The sequence below is a fragment of the Bicyclus anynana genome, chromosome 6 (assembly GCF_947172395.1).
Source record: "Bicyclus anynana chromosome 6, ilBicAnyn1.1, whole genome shotgun sequence".
Lineage (NCBI taxonomy): Eukaryota > Metazoa > Arthropoda > Insecta > Lepidoptera > Nymphalidae > Bicyclus > Bicyclus anynana.
The window spans coordinates 3,296,913-3,315,209 of record NC_069088.1 but is presented as its reverse complement, the minus strand read 5'-3'; the positions used below and the strand labels follow the sequence as shown (position 1 = coordinate 3,315,209).

Genomic DNA, 18,297 nt, shown 5'->3' with positions numbered 1-18,297 from the left:
CTTCAGTAATATCCAGCATGGGCTGAACTATAAAATAAACAATTCTAGGTTTTCAATCCACAATAGAGATTGCATTCCACATTTACTGAAGCAAATATATTTTATTACTTTTGTAATTGCTTTTACATATACGAGAATAATATCTGTGTATACCATTATAATGACTTAGTTTCTACTTTCTCTTCGTACGAACCTTTATGGTTTCCAAATTATTGGAAAATCAATATAAATAATTTTATCGGATAACAATGTTATTCTATGAGGGCTCTGTATTTTAATAGGGTACCCTAACAATGAGCATTATATAATACATAAAGAAGAATGCCCACCGGCCAACACAACATCGGCCCCGGGGACCCAGGCATCAGATTTCTATTCAACTGCGATACATGATTTTGTAAATTTCCTTCGTCGAAATATTGGTTAAAACTATAGGACATCAAAGTAGAAAGCACAGTAAGTAAGCGTTTAGTAGCAATGTTCCAACCGACGCCTTACAGTATCTATCTAAATATAAATCCGTGATACAGGCAGACAAAAATATCATCATCATCATCATTATCAACCCATATTCGGCTCACTGCTGAGCTCGAGTCTTCTGTCAGAATGAAAGGGGTTAGGCCACCATGCTGGCCCAATGCGGATTGGCAGACTTCACACACGCAGAGGTTTCCTCACAGTGTTAGTACTTCACCGTTTGAGACACGTAATAATTATTTTTTTTAAATACACACAACTGTAAAGTGCATGCCCCGGACCGGATTCAGTATAAAAATATGCATTCTGATTAAGCAACTATTTTACCACCCAAGGATACATAGTTACATATTTACCTAAGTTTCAGACTTTAAAATAATATTTTAATTTTGCCTACAGATGTCCCCATCGTCGTGTTACAGCTGGGTTCAAAACTGAACCCAAACGACATAGAAGAGGGTGATGACGTGTACTTCGAGTGTGTCGTGCGCGCAAATCCGCCAGCTTACAAAGTTGTTTGGGAGCATAATGTGAGTAAAATGGCTTAATGCCCGGAGAAATGAGTATATTCTCTAAGCACAGAACAGCGTACATCGTTGAATAATCCTTACAACTTTTAGAGGTTCTTAGGTACTTTACAGAATCGAATAAAAGACTGGTCGCAAACGTTCCGTTAATTCCTATTACTTTTTGTTTTTTAATAAAATAACTCATTCTAAGATAGACAATCGTTACGTACGGAGCCACTATAAGGGTGACGTTGACTTTATAAGCGTGCGTCTAAAAGAATTAATTTGAGTTAATTATTCAGAGTTTTTATAAAATAACTTAGATGAATAGAGTTCACAAAATTTTTGTACTAAAGTTTGATGATCACAGCATAAGTGCTCTTTGTTCTGTGATGATTACTACGAGTATATCTACCTATATGAAAATAAGATGTCACAAATAACTAAACTATTGTTTGTCTTTTGCGAATATTCATCCTAAAAGTTCAACATAGGATATCCGGTTTTAATAATACAGCAAACCAAAAAATATAGTTCGTTAGTGTTAGTTTAAATATATTTTAACGGCGAGTTCAACGATGAATGCAAAATTTCACAAAATATACCAAACATCTGCAGGTCTGTAATGCTTGGAAAGCTTGAAGTTAGCGAAAGTAGAATAAACTTGAAAACAGATCTAGTACCATCATTAAGCGTTAGCTACCAACTTTCCTAAGTTAAGAGCGCTTTATCAAGTTTAATACTACTTATGAGTACTTACAAACGTGTAATTGTAAGTAAGCACCTACTTACACTTACTTGCTACATTATAATATTATCGACTTGCAAAGCATATACTTACCAGTCTATATACGCCCAGTAAATAAATGCATAAAGACGCATTTATTTACTGGGCGTATATAGACTGGTTTTCTTTTCCGCTGAAAAGACAAGATACCAGAAAAAGCAAGACGAAGAAGAAGAAAAAACCATTTTTTTTATAAAAGACAAGACAAGATATACGAGAAGTTTTATTGTTTCAGTTTTTTTCCTGTATAAAAAATGAAAACAACATTTGCTTCGTATCATTCTTAACTCGTATGTCCGTGATCATAAAAATTGAATTAATATATTAAATTTTACATGTTATGGTGTTTACGAATTTTATAATTTTATGCAAACAAAAAAATATTATGTTAAGTATATAGTCTCTGAAATTAATTCTAAAATTCATTAAACTTTCCCAGCATATTAATTATAATTGAGGAAAGGGTCGCTGGAATTACTAAAGAGACATTTTTATGAGCCCGTTGAAAATTTCTTGCGAAAAATATGGATTACATTTTGTTTGTTCTAACATGACCTGCCAAATTAAGATTACTTACATGATTCTTATTTATTTTTATAAATTCCTAATAATGGATTATTACATTTTGCTATAAGTAATTAGAAAATTATTTTATTTAGAATAAATAGTTCAAAAATCTATACTAATATTATAAAGCTGAAGAGTTTGTTTGTTTGTTTGGACGCGTTAATCTCAGGAACTACAGGTACGGTTTGAAAAATTCTTTCAGTGTTAGATAGCCCATTTATCGAGGAAGGCTATAGATATTTTATTCCCGTATTCCTACGGGAACGGGAACCACGCGGGTGAAACCGCGCGGCGTCAGCTAGTCTGCGATATAAAGATACAAGATCTGGTTTCAGGTATATCGTACTTTGTTTTATTTGTTTTTTGTCATTGTCTGCCTTCCTTTGATAGCTTTGATTTGTTAACTTATGGTTAATAGTGACGGGCATATAATATCGCTCAGCTTACTTAAAATTTCACTATCTATAACTCGAACGGCGAAACGTATCTAAACAAAGATTTTATACTATTAGATATGTCACTAGTGCTTCGAAACTCAGGCGAATAAAGGTGACTAATATTGCCTTAATTTCATTAAGTCGCATAGTAAACAATGAATGTTATTCAACAAATAATACGTAAATATTGTCTACAATGTCGAGTTGTGTGTTCAGGAAGTGTAAAAACTATATATACATAAATATATAATGTAAATATACAAAAAAATGTGCTTGTGTGTGCTCAGTGGAGTAGCTACATTCGGATCACTTTTTGCGGTGCTAAAAACTCAAAAAAAAAAACAAACAAAAACGTGTTTACTAAATGTAAGCACATTTTTGTTGAAACAGTACGGCAATTAAAGTTTTGCGTTGGTCAGATAGGTAATTATTTTCTGTTTAATTACAATAACTTCGGTGTCAGAATTCATGGCGGGACGTTGCCATTAAAAGTAATCTCCACTTCGCAGCGCCAAGTAATGATGCACAATCAGCAGACGAGTATAGCGGGGTCAACGTACTTGTCCTCTGTGTAAAATAACACTCAGTGTATTTTAAAAATCAGTTACCAAGATCATCCCACATTAGTTTTATAAATATTTAACACGTGTTTATAGATAAATTAGAAGAAGAAGAAGAAGAAATACTTTATTGCACACAAAAATACGCGTCCTTATTACTACAAGTAATCTCTACCAGGCAACCCCTGACGAGAGAACTTGCGAAGAAAGAGCGGGAAGGTGCAATACAATATATGTAATTATATATATAAATAATTAAATAAATATATTATAATATATACGTAAATATAATATTAAAATTTACATATGTATTATATAATATATACTACATAAATAATAAATAACAATAAAATAAATACCTTGAAAAATAAAATTTTAATTCAACGAATTAATTAGCTTAAGTTTCTTGTTGTACTTTGTTTCATTATACGGAAAACTATCGAATTTATCATCATATTAGCTTGTTTCAAAGATCTACTAAAGAGTTACGCCTCGCTTAGACCTCTAATGGCGGTCTTATGCCGTTCACCACTCATTGAACCCTCATTCGCACGAGAGTTTTTTTAACGAACGTTAAAAAAGCGTTCAAATATACAATGAAGTTAAATGAAAGTCTGTTTCTAACGCCCAAAATTGAAAATACAACTGAGCTCAAAAAAAACGTTATGTTTTAAAAACGCTGTCATGTGAAGACATACTTGATACTTGGTTCAAACACGCATTTGTTGTGTTTGAACGCTTTAATTTCCGTTAAAAAAGCTCTCGTGCGAATGATGGCTTATGCACGAGTCGCGTGGGAAGTAGCGAGGGAAGTAAATAGAGCTGTCGCGTGGTGTGATTTTATGTCACTCATCCTGTCAACTGCTCCCTCTTTTGTCAACACGAGCGTGACTCAAAAGACTAGTACGGATCATCACGATTATTTGCGTGGATAGGCAGGAAACATCGCTGCAGCGCCATCAACAGTGCTAGGAGGTTTGTATGGTTTGGGCATATTGTGAAATTAAATGTATTCCACAGGGTCAAGTGATGACGCACAATCAACGGGCGGGAGTCATCGCGGGGTCTGCGCACTTAGCACTACAGGGTGTGTCGCGCGAGCAGGCGGGGAAGTACGTCTGTATCGCTTCCAACGTGGAGGGTGACGGCCGATCCACGCCCGTCACGCTGCAGGTTATTTGTAAGTACACTCGTATTGTGATAGCCATGACAGGTTCATGTTTGACACGTCCAGCATAAAAGTACAGATAATGAAAAAAAAAACCCACAGGCTCACGGCCTTGAGAAGGAAAACTGACGTGAGCCTACTTTGGGCTTACTGCACTGTGAACGTATTAAAAGTTCATACTCAAATGCGAGATGTTTAGACAGCACTCCAAGTTATACGCCAAGAACTTCCAAAACCCGTACTGCTACTAATATTTTTAACTAGAGACTTCACCCGCCCTTAAATCTGCTTAGTCCGGTCCTCTTGCAAAATTTGTTTTTGGCGTAGGTCTACTAACTATAAGCTACCTCCCTGTCAAATTTTGAATTTGTACGTTAATCGGTTTTCAAGATATCTTGATGAGTGATTCGTTTTTTTTAAATAAAGATAATATTTTTAGCACACACACACACACAGAACATAGTTAACCAAACTTGCAAATTAAACAAAAAATTCACAGGACCTCATATTTAGCCGAACAAGTTAACCAATAGCCGACGAGGCAGTTAGTTAACAACTCAGAAATTCCTAGTTAAACACAAACATACGATGCCAAACGCTCAACGTTGATAAGGTGCTACACCACAATCTACACTATGAATCGATGTAATATGCAGTCACATGCAAATGTGTATCGAAACTTGGTTGTTAACTTTGCGATGTATTTACATAAACCCGGTCGAGATTCCGTAGTTATGCAGCATTGTGTTAAAGTGGGATAACAATTGCAATAGCTGAGACATGTATACTAAATCATTAGTAATAAACGTTTATTGTTCAGCAGGTTGCCCAACCTATAGAGGTTGCGACGAAGTTCTACTTAACTAAGTGTTCCCGCAGGTTAAGCTAAGCAAGTTTATACGTATTCCTACTAATGCGAACCTTGGCTCGTATTTCGAATGGCATAGATATTTCGTTGTCGGTGTAACAACTATAGTAGGTAATAATAATAAGTTTATCCTTCCATGTTATATTTTAGTACATTATTCTTCTTCAAATCTTTTAAAAATATTTTGTAGGTTTGGGTGTACTCTTCTATAACAAGATCCCCAAGACTGTGATTGACCTGCCAATGCATAGCTTTAAGCAATGTGTTAAAAAACATTTACTAAGTCGAGGTTACTACAACATTGATGAGTTCCTTAAAGATAAAAACGCTTGGAGGCCATTGGATCAGCTTCCACCTTCACACAGGAAATAAAACTATAAGAAATTGTAATTGTTATCAATTGTAAATTATAATACTGTATGACTTTTTCAAAAGAGCAACTGTTGAGTTTCTTGCCGGTATCTTCTCAGCAGAACCTGCCTTCCGAACCGGTGGTAGAAACTTTACAAATAGTCAACTGACGTGTCAAAAGTGCTTGTAAACTGAGCCTACTTGAAATAAATGATTTTTGATTTGATTTATCAGAGTATATTATTTATATTAAAGGAAAAAAAATATTTATAAAAATGTTAAAAAAAACTTTTAAAACTAGTAGGTACAGTATAATTAATTAACACTAAATATCTGAAAAAGTCCAGTATTTTTAAAGTCGAATTTCGACATGTCGTGAAAATAAATTGTGTAAATTGTGTTTATTGATATTTACATTTAATTATTCGCGCTCGTGATGGAAAGCAATGCAAGGTAATCCCAAGGGAAATTCTGGGCATGTGTAACCAGCCAACTGGGTCAATGGGTCGTTAATGGGCTGTCACTTTATAATTTTGACGACCTCTTTGACACAATTGGTAATTTGGCCTTGGTTTATTGATGGGGCATGTAGTTGTAAGGAAAAGCGATCTCGTGGCCCTGTCTCCAGGTCGGTACTATTGAATCACCTGGGACTTTTGGGAAGTTTAAATCCAACGATTTTAACCCATTTTCTAACTCCTGTTCCGGCATGGCGGCTAATGCTTAGGTGCTAGTATCCAGAATACTTAAGCTCTTCTAGGTACTCCTTAGAACAGCTTAAATCCAAGTTTTCTCTATGGTGAAAAAAAGAAAAAATTTCGAATAATTTTCCAGGGTTTGGCAAAAAATTCGTCCCGTTTTCCGTTTTAATTTCTCGACCTTTTTATTTACTTGTAAAAAGAACTATCATGTGTATTTTACATTAAACAGCAGGTAGCGTTGCGTTGTGTTACAGCAGGTAGTTTTTAATTGACAGAAAGAATTTATACTTAGAAAACCTACACAAATCATTAATTTACTTAGAATGTTAAAATCTTCATTCAAATCAGTCTAGTCGTTTAGAAGCTGCGATAGCGTAAACACACACACACGATAAACTTACTCGTTTAACTTTTGGGGCTTAAAAACAATCGTGCACTACAAAATACACTGAAAAACTACAGCAAATGAAGTTAAAAAATTCCGCCATTTGGAAACGAATCGCGTTTTATCGAAAGACTCCGACAAAAGTTTAGTATTCATTCCCTAGATGTTCTTTTAACCCAATTTGCTGACATTACCAAAATAAATCAGGGGATAGGAGTAGAGTTAAACAACTTATAGGATCTTACGTTTCGTAGTTTAACTTTAGCGGGCACAATCTAGTCCGCGTATTGTGCCGTTAGTAGTTTATTTTCATACGGAATCGTAAAAGTTTTGAGGCGTATTTACTTCCATAAATCGAATGCTTTTACAACCTTTTCCCGGTTGATAGAATCGTGAAAGCTATTTCTTTTATAAACAGCGTCATATTCTAATTGAATTCCTGCTTATATAATATTAGTCATATGTTATATGTGATAGACCAGTGAATATAACCTCTGCCTTCGATTCGGAGAGCGTAGGTTTGAATCCGGTACTGGATGTGCCTCCAATTTTTCAGTTATGTGCATTTTAAGAATTTTCTTAATTCTGTGTGTGTAAAGTATTCGCGGTGGACCTATGCCTAACCCCTATAATTCTGGGAGGAGACTCGTGCTCGTGAATAGTGAATCAAATATGGGTTATTGTAAATCGGTATCAATTTTCTGTACTATATTTATGTTTATTGCAGTAATTAATGAAATGTAGTAATTTAATTAAAAAATTAAAATAAATTAAAAATATTTTTAATTGAGTCTGCATGGAATCCAAATTTAAACAATAATTGTAAAATCCTACGTATATACGTACAACATATATTTGGGAATTAGTATCCAGGTATATTTTTTTCTTTTTTAATTTTTATTTATGACGATAAACAACAAGTATACGGTGTCGCAGACATTATTATACAATCATGTTTAGTCATATATTATTTTCATTCGTAGCAAACCGCTATATTATAAAAAGTACGCTCTTGAAGCAACTATTTTATTTTATTAGAGTTAATTAATATTATGACTGAAAGCAGATATTTATAGTGACATAATAATTTTCTTTTTCTATACGTGTCTGTTTTATATTCAATTTCCAGTCGCACATTCCAAGAATAAATCGGGGTTTTTATCAAATAATTTTAAACTAATAAGAAAGAAATTGTAATATATATTTAAAAACAACATTCAGTTTCTACAAATACCCATTTCCGTAATTCTGAAAAGTATCGATAAGTGTTCATTGTTAGAAGTTCCTTACAACCATTCAAAGGATCATTGAATCCAATACAAAAAACTTCACGAAAACAAAGCGGGAGGTAAAAAAGGTAAAAAAAAACTTGTAAGACCTTCTTCATTCGGTAATTTAACTTCATTGACTTTGTACCTTTCACGACTGTTGGATACTGTAAGAATGCTTGTTACTTCATCTGACCGTAATTGAAATGAATATAAATTGTATATAACAAGATACTAACATTAAGCCACTTTTATTTGAGACTAATGTAGTGTTCGCATTTGAATAAATTACTGACTGTAGTTTGTGAGTTTTTACTGTGTTATTAATAAATGTTGACCATTTCCTTATAATCAAGCCAATAGTACGCTATTACGCATTTGATATAGCATTAATTGACGATGTATTAAGCTCAATGTACCTGTAATTACATCAGCAATTATACCGTTCAAGTACAGCAATGCTGTTTGATGGAAATAATCATGGTGGTAGTACTTTCCCGGACAAGCTCTAGCACAAAAAGATCTAGTACTACCAGTAGGTACAATTAAGTCAAATTGTGCGTAGTCTACGTTTGAATTATACGTTGTAGCAGACTAAAAGGTGGACGGATCACATGTCTATAATACATTTTATATATACGTTATGTTTTATGGTCTGCTCACGATAGCTTACAAGTGCTTTATCTATTTGCTGTGATATACGCGTGGCGCTGTGGGTAGTGACCCTGTTTCCTGCATCCAAGACCGTGGGCTCAATTTCCACAACTAGAAAAAATATACGTTATAAACATGGTCGTTTTCCAGTATCTGTATGTATTGATGCAATAAATATGTATTTATATTATGTAGTATGCAAGTATACATTTATATGATAAATCAGCAATCTTAGTACCCATGACACAAGCTTCGCTTACTTTAGAGTTAGGTATTGATGTATGTATTATTTAGCTTTATTAAAATTTATTTGTTTTTTTATTTATTAACTACTCGTAAATACATTATACACACAAAGGCCGACAGCGAGCCCGCTCATAGTCGCTGACGGACAATATGGATTTCAAATATGGATGCTCCCTCAAAATAAAATTGCTCTATTAATAAGCTCGCAGTACCCAGCAGTCTTGAAATTGACACTGGTACGTATGCGTTCCGATATCCGTATTGTAATGCTAGCTGTTTATTATTTGGAGTCGTAAAAGTGTTTAAAGCGCGTTCACTTCAATAAATCGAAGGCTCTCAAGATCTTTTACGGTCTGTTTATACGTCCTTACGTCGCGTTATTTATAGTCGAGTGTAGTTTGTAAGGAAAATATTTTGAGCCGGCCGGCGAATGTCGGTCACGTAGAAACGTACTTCGATATTTCTGTTTCGTTAAGTCACATTACGTACGTTTCAAAATAGAAAAGAATATTTCACGAGCAAATTCATTTTTCGTTGAGGAAACTTTAATACAACCTTCGTAGTTTATCAAAATAAGTTCTTTTTTATTGATTTCAATTCAAAATATAGGTATGTACGTCTATTATAGAATTAACTGATTACAATCACGGCATGAAAGTGAAGCGTCGATCAATACATTCGGAAAAACAAAACAAACAAATCGAATAAAGGGCAACCGAATAACTTGGTATAGATTTGAAAAATTAAGCATAGGTATTAAGTTAGTTTTTATCCTGGAAAAATCCATGGCTACTCCAGGTTTGTAAAATACAGAATTTGACGTGATCAATCAGGCTAATTTGCTAACTTTGACGTATGTTACTTGACATACTTATAAGGTACTGTTACACATGCTCTAAAATAGCATGCTAAAATGTGCTATTAAGGATGCTCCATACGAGCATGCTTATCATCAGTTTACATTTGCTAGCAATAAGCATGCTATTTTTAAGTATGCTCCTGAATAAGCACGCTTAAACCACACATTCCAATTACACATGCTAATTTGTATCTATCGCTCTCTGTCTATAGTATCTTGTTAGACATGAAAAGATGAAGGTGAAGAGAATACAGAATAGCAATGCTGGTCGACTAGCATACCTACTCAATAAGCAAACCTGTTCAGATGCGCTAAAAGCACGCCCCCTTCTACCCGCGCAGCAAGTAGCATGCTCATAAATCGCACGACTGTTGATTCTTGAGCAATCTCGAAATAAGCATGCTTATTTTTAGCAATGTTGCGATACACATGCTAATAAGTAGCAACTGCTCAATAGTAGCATGCTTTCGTGCTTGAAATGAGCATGTGTAACAGTAGATATACGAAATTGAGATTCTATAATATGTAAAAAATGTCATCCGGTACCTACAGACAACCCTTCGTGGATATGATACAGTAGGTTTCTCAGTTGATTTGATGTTTATTTTAATAGGTTGTTAATAAAAGGTCATATTAGTGCAAAGGCTCGCGGCCGTCCGATGTGTTTCTAAAATAAAACGCATTCTTCACAGATAAACCAGTGTGCAAAAACGCAATGGTCGCCATAGTGGGTGCAGCTCTCAACGAAGCAGCGCGGGTCGCATGTGAGGTGGACGCGTACCCGCCGCCAAAAAACTTCCAGTGGACGCTGAACAACAGCATGGGAACGAATGAACTAGAGGCGGTAAGTTTTCTTCTTTCTTTCTCCGTCCTTCTGCGCTAAACTACTTCGTGCATTAGACGGCCACGACCGTGATTATTCGTTGGTCCTCCGTGGCGCAGTGGTGGATTTACAAGACGGAGGTCCTGGGTTCGATCCCCGACTGGACCTGGTCCAGGTCCAGTCGGGGATCGTCTGGCATGCTACCCTACCGACAAAGACGTACCGTCAAGAGATTTAGCGTTCCAATACCATGTCGTGTAAAAACCAAAAGGGGTGTGGATTTTCTTCCTCCTCCTAACAAGTTTGTACAGCGGCTCCCTGCAACCCGTTTGATATCCTCGGTCCACCTAGTGAGGAGTCGACCAACACAGCGCTATCCGGTGCGGGGTCGCTATTCCAGCACCTTGGGACCCCAACGTCCATCGGTTCTTCGAACTATGTGGCCTGCTCATTGCCACTTCAGCTTCGCGACTCTCTGAGCTATGTCAGTGATTTTGGTTCGCCTGCGGATCTCTTGATGAGCGACTGCTCATAACGAACTCGCCTAGTGTTTGAGATGCCTAAGATAATATTACCTTAAGTCAAAAGTAGACTATATAGACATAGTAGGTAGTAGTAAACTTTTGTGCTAAGTAAGTTAATATGATTATATGAGTTTTATTAATTAAAATAACTATAAAAAAGCATAAACATCTCTTTAAGACTCGTAGCATTGATGTATACCTAATACATAAATGCGTTAAAATGTCTTATTACTGAAATTGTTTATCTGCATTGAATGTAGTTAAACTACAAACCGAAGATTTGTGATAGTCAATAGCGTCGTTGTTATATAAATTACTTTAACTACACTCACTAACTAACTCACTTCTAACTAATTTCTACAGACAATATCAATATTCCTTATTCCCACTTACTCAACTAACTCACTTCTACAGACAATACCAATATTCCTTTATTTCCGGTAATACGATGGTCAATTTTATATGTACTACAGATTATAAGAAGCGTCAGAAGTATTTATACAAGAACACCCTCAATGGACATAATTGAATTACACCCAATGACCTTACAGCGCTATCTTTGTAAAGAGCACTCTAGAAATGAGCTCCAAAAATACGTTGCTCGCCGAGTGGAACAACTAATTTTACCTTAGAAATATCTTTAGCTCCGGTACCTTTTATGTTATGAGGTAATTATTTTAGTCCAGGTATTTTTGTAATACACTGCCGGATAGCAATGGAGTGCCTTTTCGCTATTTATGATGTAAATAGCTGACGCTGTTCTGTTCCCGTTAGTATAGGGGATAATATATAGCCTACTAGTGGACACCCACGACTTCGTACGCGTGAAATTCAGTTTTTCACAAATCCCGCGGGAAACATGGATTTTTCCGGGATTTAGTGGTAAAAGTATTTTAAACGCTCTAAAAAGAAGAAAACATTTTCTTATTTCAACATTTTAACTATCATTAATTGTTATTGTGTAAATTGATCTGGTAACTTATTCAATCCAATTTTAATTTAATGCTGATAGATAATAAATCCTCGCGACAAGGTTTTATTATCATTTAAGTTGTACATAATGAGGTTATAAGTTGATAGTTAAAATGTTTAAAAGAAAAAAAATCTTCTTTTTAGATCGTTTAAATAAAAGCTTTTTGAAAAAAGTTTTTTTTTACTTACAATTTATTTCAATTTGTACCTGGATCCTGAGATTAGCGCGTTTAACCAAAAAAAACTCTTTAGCTTCAAATTAAAAAAGTAAAAGATGTAAATTGTAAAATACTCTCCAGAATTATAAAAGTAGTATAACTCGTGCGCATTAACTTGACACCTGGCTTCCAAACACAACCAAACAAACACAGTACAAACATTATTCGAACCAGGTGTCAATTTAACCCGCACGAGCTGTAAGTATAGATTAAAATTCATAAAGTAACTGTGATGTGTTTACGCAGGCCAAATACACCATAGAAAAGAGCGGTCGGTCAATACTGACGTACACCCCAGCGACGGACACAGACTACGGCTCCCTCGCCTGTCGCGCCACCAACCTCGCCGGACAGCAGATAGAGCCTTGCCGGTACACGCTACTACCTGCCGTGAAGCCTGACCCACCTACAAACTGCTCAACGTTGAACCTGACTGACGATTCCGCGGAGCTACGATGTTTAGCTGGTAAGATTTTTATTATAGTAAATAGTGGACGCGTAAAGTTCACTTTTTCACACATCTCGCGGAAAACATCGATTTTTTTCAAGATAAAACGTAGGCTGTATGTTGCTCAGTAACCTACTCTATAGACAGCGTCAATGATTAGTTCAGTCAAACAGACAGATAGACAGAGAGATGGGTAGCTAAAATTAAAAAATATCTCATTTGTGTTTCGGTAACCTATAACTATAAGCACTTAAAAACAGAGTTATTATAAATCACAGTTAGACACTTTATAACTGACGGATAAGTTATATAGTAGACGGTATAGGTACATACACTTGACAAGTAGATAACGATACTCGTAGGTAGTTCTGTGATCTTGTTTCCTCCCATACATTTTACTCTCACAAATAACGTGACTTTCTAGTGGTAAAAGAATTTTCAAAATCGATTCTGTAGATAGAAAGAAAGAAAGAAAGAAAAGTTTATTCAGAATACACATCATACAAAGAAAAGAGAGAAAAAAAAAACAATAAATTAAATACATTGCAACTCGCATGATGTGATCCTAAAAGGGTCACCACTCAGCATATTGCAGTGTCCGTAAGGATACCGCGCTGATCTTCCGTGGAGCCATTAAGGTGACGTTTGGACGGCATCGAGACGTGCGGAGCGCCTCTAACAAACATCGACAAATATTAAAAGAAGACAGATACGTAAATTAAAAACAAAAATAAGAAACAAACTAGTAGAAACAAGTGGTAAAAATAAGCCAATTATAAATAATAATACAACAAATAAATGATAACATAATAATTTGGTAAATAAATATATATTATAATAAATTAAACAAAACAAAGGACCTTTTTTTTATATGTTTTGAATTAAAAGATAATGTTTTCGAATTTTGGTTTTTAAAGTGGTCTTGGATATTTCTAAATTACGAAAAGGAGGAGGCAAATCATTCCAGCACTTTGTTGCCGCGAATTTAGATCCAGAGATTACCCTACAATACAACAAACTGTACCTCTATATAATTTTAGTATATGAGTAAACATGAACATTCTAAATAATGTGTATATACGAGTATCACTCGCAGTAGGTTATTGACTACAAGCCAAATATTTCGAACTAAACATAGAAGCCGCAGGGTGCCACATCATTTGGCAAACACAGCTTTGCTATTGGCGATTCTACATATTCATGAAAATGAAAATGAAAATGAAATGAACTTTATTTGCCCATATAATTTAACCCATACAAAAATGCATTAGTGTATTAAACACTAACTTTATTTGACGCTGTCTATATTAAGTTAGTGTCAAATAAAGTTAGTGTATTAAACACTAAGTTTATTTGACGCTGTCTATAATAAGTTATACTAAAAAAGCTGCGATTTAATTGGAGAAAACGAAAAACTATGTAATATATCGTCTATCTTAATTAAATGTGCAAAAGTCAGGATATTTTTATAAAATTTCAAGTGTCAAAGTACTATGATGATGAAAGATGACTATGGTGTATCAGTGGATAGAAAACCCTATTTACCTGCGTTTGATAAAATTGTAAACTAATATGTAATATAGTGTACATTATTAAAAAAAACATAAAATCCTTCGTTGTCAATGCCATACTCGGCTCACTGCTGAGCTGGAGTCTCCTTTCAGAATGAGAGGGGTTAGGCCAATTAGTCCACCACGCTGGCCCAATGTGGATTGGCAGACTTGACACACGCAGAGAATTAGAAAATTCTCTGGTATGCAAGTTTCCTCACGATGTTTTCCTTCATTGTTTGAGACACGTGATAATTAATTTCTAAAAATGCACACAACTGAAAATTTGGAAGTGCATGCCCCGGACCGAATTCGAATCCACACCCTCCGGAATCGTAGGCAGAGGTCATATCCATTCACAGCTATAATCCTACGCTAAAATCCCTACTAAACACGAATTTGCTTGTTTGCTATTTTAGCTGTATTATACGTAAAACCACACAACAGAGCTAGTACAAATATAAAGAGTCTTAAGCCACAAATTTGTAGAAGCAATAAATTAAACGGTACGGATACTCCCTATTACTCCCGCAAGCTTGATTCTCCTAACAGCCTTCTGCGCTGAACTTGATTGATGAGTCGACGGAACTTCGATGTTCCAACGTTAAATACGTATTGGAACGGCATAAGCATTCCTGGGAGTGTGATTACATACCGCGCTATCTTGTTAGAGCTTTGTAACATCGGACTATGTCATTAGATCCACACTAATATTATGAATGTGAAAGTGTGTGTGTATGTCCATCTGTCTGTTTTGTTTGTCTGTCTTTCACGGCAAAACAGAGCGACGAATTGACGTGATTTTTTAAGTGGAGATAGTTGAAAGGATGGAGAGTGACATAGGCTATTTCATGTCTCATTTTAACCCCTTTCTTCCCTAAAATGGGGGTGGGAAGTTTGTATGGAGCATTTGTAGGGTAGGGAAAGGGTAGGGGGTAGGGTAGGGTAGGTTGGGAAGAAGGGCACGTAAGTCAAAGCGAAGCATGTCCGGGTCCGCTACTTTTTCACTACGCCGACTACACCTAAATCTTAACTATTTTTTTGCAAGAAAGTAATAACAAGGTCAACAATTTATTATTGACCTTAAAAACATTTTGGTACCATACCCAGCTAGTGTCTAGTAGTGATTATTGTACAAAAATTGTTTGGTAACTGAGGAGAAAAATATCATAAAGAAATAAGTGACGTGGGTTGAAACGGCTGATCCTTCCGTCAAAAGCTTACGCTTACCTTGCTCAAAGGCATCTTGACTTGAAGATGACATTAATATAACCAATTGGATGTTCTTATTATGTACAATAACTTTTTTAAATATAAATTATTTTCTAAGAGAAAGAATTTCATTGTGTAGGAGTATTCTTTTTAACAATATATCACAACAGTTCTGTCTATTATTTAAGTAACATAACAATCCAAATGATTAATAATATATGAACTGATTTTGTGCTAGAAATGTTTGCAGTCTTGTTTTGAATAACTCAAAAACAATCGCAATTGTGCAATTAAAGGAAAGCATTAGATCATTTTCTATTATTAATTTAAAAACTATAAAAAAATAGTTAACAAACGTCCAAAAATGCAAAACTGCACCGAAAAATAGCAAACAAGCATGCACAGAATATATTATAGATAAACTAAACAGGTACTTTGATGGGTTATGATATCACATTAATAATAAAAAGCAGAAAGTCTATGTCAAGTGTAAACTATGTTTGTAACTTCTTCACGCCACAACTACAGAACTGATTTGGCTAAAGTTTTGAATGGAGATAGATTATACCCTGAATTACCACATAGGCTAGCTAGCTACTAGTAAAATTCAATGCAATTCATTTGTCGCTCAGGTTATGATGGAGGCCTTCAGACTACGTACTTCGTAGAAGCATGGGAAGCAGGAAGCCTCATAGCTAACGTATCGAAAATAACACCGGTGTGGAAACTTCAAGGTCTTGGTTCAGGAAAGGCTTTGAAGCTAGTGTTCTATGCCAACAACGCGAGGGGCAGATCGGATGCCACCACGCTAAGAGTGCATACTTTGTCAAGGCTGGCTTTGCATACAGGTAATTGAATTAGGCCATTTTCAATAAATATTTTTCAGAGAGAATAGTTATTTAGTTAGCCATCCCTGTGGTTAAACGTATTATTTTATTTTATCTGTCACCGTATTATTAAATACCATTTTATTAGGTAGGATTAGTACCTCAGTAGTCACATTTCCAACCAGCTAGTGGAGGTGAAGAAAAATATTAATTATGCAAGAGCTTTAAACTAAACTTAGCACTCTTATATCACTAGAGTAATTGTTATAGCAATTCAAGTTGACTAAAATGGCAAAGCAACTAAAGTCCTAACTTTCGTTGCTTTGCATTTGCTATATTTTTTATAGCCTATAGCTTGGCAAGTTCGTTGATGACACTGATATGCGGGTGACGGGAGGGGAAGGACTGCGTGGATATGAAATCATGCGGGGAGCAGAGGGAAAGACTCCGCGGGTATGTAGTCGAGCGAACGGGGAATCGGTACCCCCCTCACGGCCCCCGCGGACCACCGGGAGTGTTAAGAACGAATTTGCCAAGCTAAAGCTCCTTTTGGCGACGCTCTTGGTAATTGTTTCATTTAGTTTTTGTATTATTCTGTACAGAAGCAAAGCACAGCAACCTTACCAACATGGACACGAGTTGGGCGCTCGGCATCATCGCCGGTGCAGTGGGCACCCTGGCAGCGGTGGCCATAGTCGCGTTACTGGCGAGGAAACGACACCACAGGCCTTTACAGTATGAAGGTATTATTTTATTACAATAGTTGCTTTTAAAGTTAACTGCCTCGTTGGTGGTTAGCCTATTTGGCTTTAGATTATGTCTCGGACTGAGAGTATGATATATTAAAATATTACAGTCGAGAAGTTGGTGGTTTTAACACTAATATATGGCTCCACGACAAACTGCGCTGTGTGACAGACACAACAATATGCTGAGTGAAGAACCATATGATCACATCATGCTAGTTGTAAATTATTTATTTTAATTATTATTTTTTTTCGTTTTATTCTGTGTTGCGTATCTGTTACAAATTCCTCGATTACGGTTGGTATTAATATTCACTATTTATGTTTTTGTGGAGGGGAGCAGTGTTGGTATAAACAAAAGAGTATTTGATTTGATTATGACTTGAACTTGGTTGTTCGGTAGGCAGCGTGGACACCGTCTCGCTGCCAGTCGCGTTAGTGATTTTATCCAATAATGTTTTGTGTTGTAATTATTGATCGTAAGTTGTTTATTGTGGGCATTAAGAACACGTTGGAAAGGTGAGTGTTTCTGCGTTCTGGAAGGATCCTTTAAACCTACACCCACACAAGTCCTGCGACCTGCTCGAGGTGTTTCTTTTACCACAAAATAATTTAGCAATCACTATCGCTGCTGCCCGTTAGGTCACGTAAATAAACATTTATTTCTTTATTTCGATATCGATCTGTTAAATTGTTTGTAATAGCGACATTTAACTGGAATCGTAATAAAAATAAAATCTTATTCGTATAGTGTGAAGTAAAGTTAAGATTATAATAGTTTGGAACATCCGACCGGATAGTGCTTACTGCGTTATTCTCACAGAAACGGGAATTTCGCAGCTAAAACCACGGACCACAAGATGTTTGTATACCTACTTCTTCAAGTTATTGTAAATTTAATTGGAAAATCAACAGCTGACAATGTATCTGTTATTATACGTGTAATTATAGACAAACAAATAAAGTTCTCTGATACAGACGATTATTTGGCGAGAACTAAGATTTCGTAATGGGTGTGATAATACGAGTATGTAGTGAATGTTCATCTAATTACACGTGATAACAACTTTGTAACAGTAAACAAATCGCTTTATTCTACTAATAGATAATAAGTACCGCCTCGAGAAATAGCGCGCTGAT

At 35.6% G+C, this 18,297-nt stretch overlaps 1 protein-coding gene across 1 annotated transcript in view; it reads left to right on the top strand.

Moving 5' to 3' along the window:
- The window catches only part of LOC112053346 (hemicentin-1-like), a 248,203-nt gene that overhangs the window by 209,990 nt on the left and 19,916 nt on the right, over positions 1-18,297 (top strand). The window contains exons 9-14 of the mRNA XM_052881914.1: positions 877-1,007; positions 4,358-4,517; positions 10,530-10,681; positions 12,621-12,840; positions 16,217-16,432; positions 17,014-17,154. Coding sequence (XP_052737874.1) covers positions 877-1,007; positions 4,358-4,517; positions 10,530-10,681; positions 12,621-12,840; positions 16,217-16,432; positions 17,014-17,154 — 1,020 coding nt within the window. The remainder of the gene's footprint in view (positions 1-876; positions 1,008-4,357; positions 4,518-10,529; positions 10,682-12,620; positions 12,841-16,216; positions 16,433-17,013; positions 17,155-18,297) is intronic.